Source organism: Myotis brandtii, unplaced genomic scaffold, assembly GCF_000412655.1.
Source record: "Myotis brandtii unplaced genomic scaffold, ASM41265v1 scaffold986, whole genome shotgun sequence".
NCBI classification, from domain to species: domain Eukaryota; kingdom Metazoa; phylum Chordata; class Mammalia; order Chiroptera; family Vespertilionidae; genus Myotis; species Myotis brandtii.
Genome location: NW_005372102.1, coordinates 2529537 through 2530346, shown reverse-complemented (window position 1 = coordinate 2530346; position 810 = coordinate 2529537). Strand labels below are relative to the sequence as shown.

Here is an 810-nt window from a genome sequence, read left to right as displayed (position 1 = left end):
CCCGCCCGAGGCCCCGCTGGTGGACCTGGACTTCCCGGCAGCGCCGGCCCTTCCTGTGAGTGCTTCTCCCTTGGTCGTGTAAAGGGTGCATTTATGGTCGGGGATCTGAAGGGTCAGAGGTCTGTGGGCAGGGGGGCCACAGGCCCTGCTTGTCTCTGGTCACTGTGCAGTCCTGGAGCCTCCTGCCCCCCAGGACCTGTCCTCCCTGACCACAGGGCGGGGCTGGATGGGAGAGGAGCTTGGGCCCAGCTGGTCTCTGTCGCCCACAGGTGCCCCCACCTCCGTGTGTGCTCAGGCCCGGCGGCCCCCTCGTGGACGTGCTGCAGTACAGCCAGAGGGACCTGGATGCGGCGGTGAGGGCGGCCTGGGAGGGTGGGACCCCAGGTGTCCACTTACTCAGCCGGCCGCTGCCCAGCTGGCACACGCTCCCAGGCTGCACCTCACTGCCCACGGCCCCTGCCCTGCTCTGAGCTGCCTCCAGTGTGGTGTTGTCTGCCACCACCCCTCCCCCTCCCAAGCTGCTCCACAGCCTGGCCTGTAGCAAGAGGCGTCCCCAGCCCACACCCCACACACAGGCGTGGGACCCCCCGGAACACACCTGCCCAGGAAGGGGAGCTTGATGGGCTCACACCCCAGGGGGACCCGGGCTCTCAGTGGGCACCTGCTGGCCAGCTGGTGATGTCCACGCCGCCTGTGCAGGTGGAGGCAGCGCAGAAGGAGGTCCTGCAGCTGAGGAGCCAGTGTGAGGAGCTGCACCAGAAAAACCTGGAGATGGGGTGAGGCCTGCGGGGGGACCCGGGGGTGAGGTGA

At 68.5% G+C, this 810-nt stretch overlaps 1 protein-coding gene across 1 annotated transcript in view; it reads left to right on the top strand.

The window, feature by feature from the left end:
- Positions 1–810, top strand: part of TACC3 (transforming, acidic coiled-coil containing protein 3) — a 10090-nt gene that overhangs the window by 6293 nt on the left and 2987 nt on the right. Inside the window, exons 8-10 of the mRNA XM_014533506.1 lie at positions 1–55; positions 270–353; positions 700–776. The exon at positions 1–55 is cut by the window's left edge and continues 5 nt beyond it. Of these exons, the coding sequence (XP_014388992.1) occupies positions 1–55; positions 270–353; positions 700–776 (216 nt within the window). The remainder of the gene's footprint in view (positions 56–269; positions 354–699; positions 777–810) is intronic.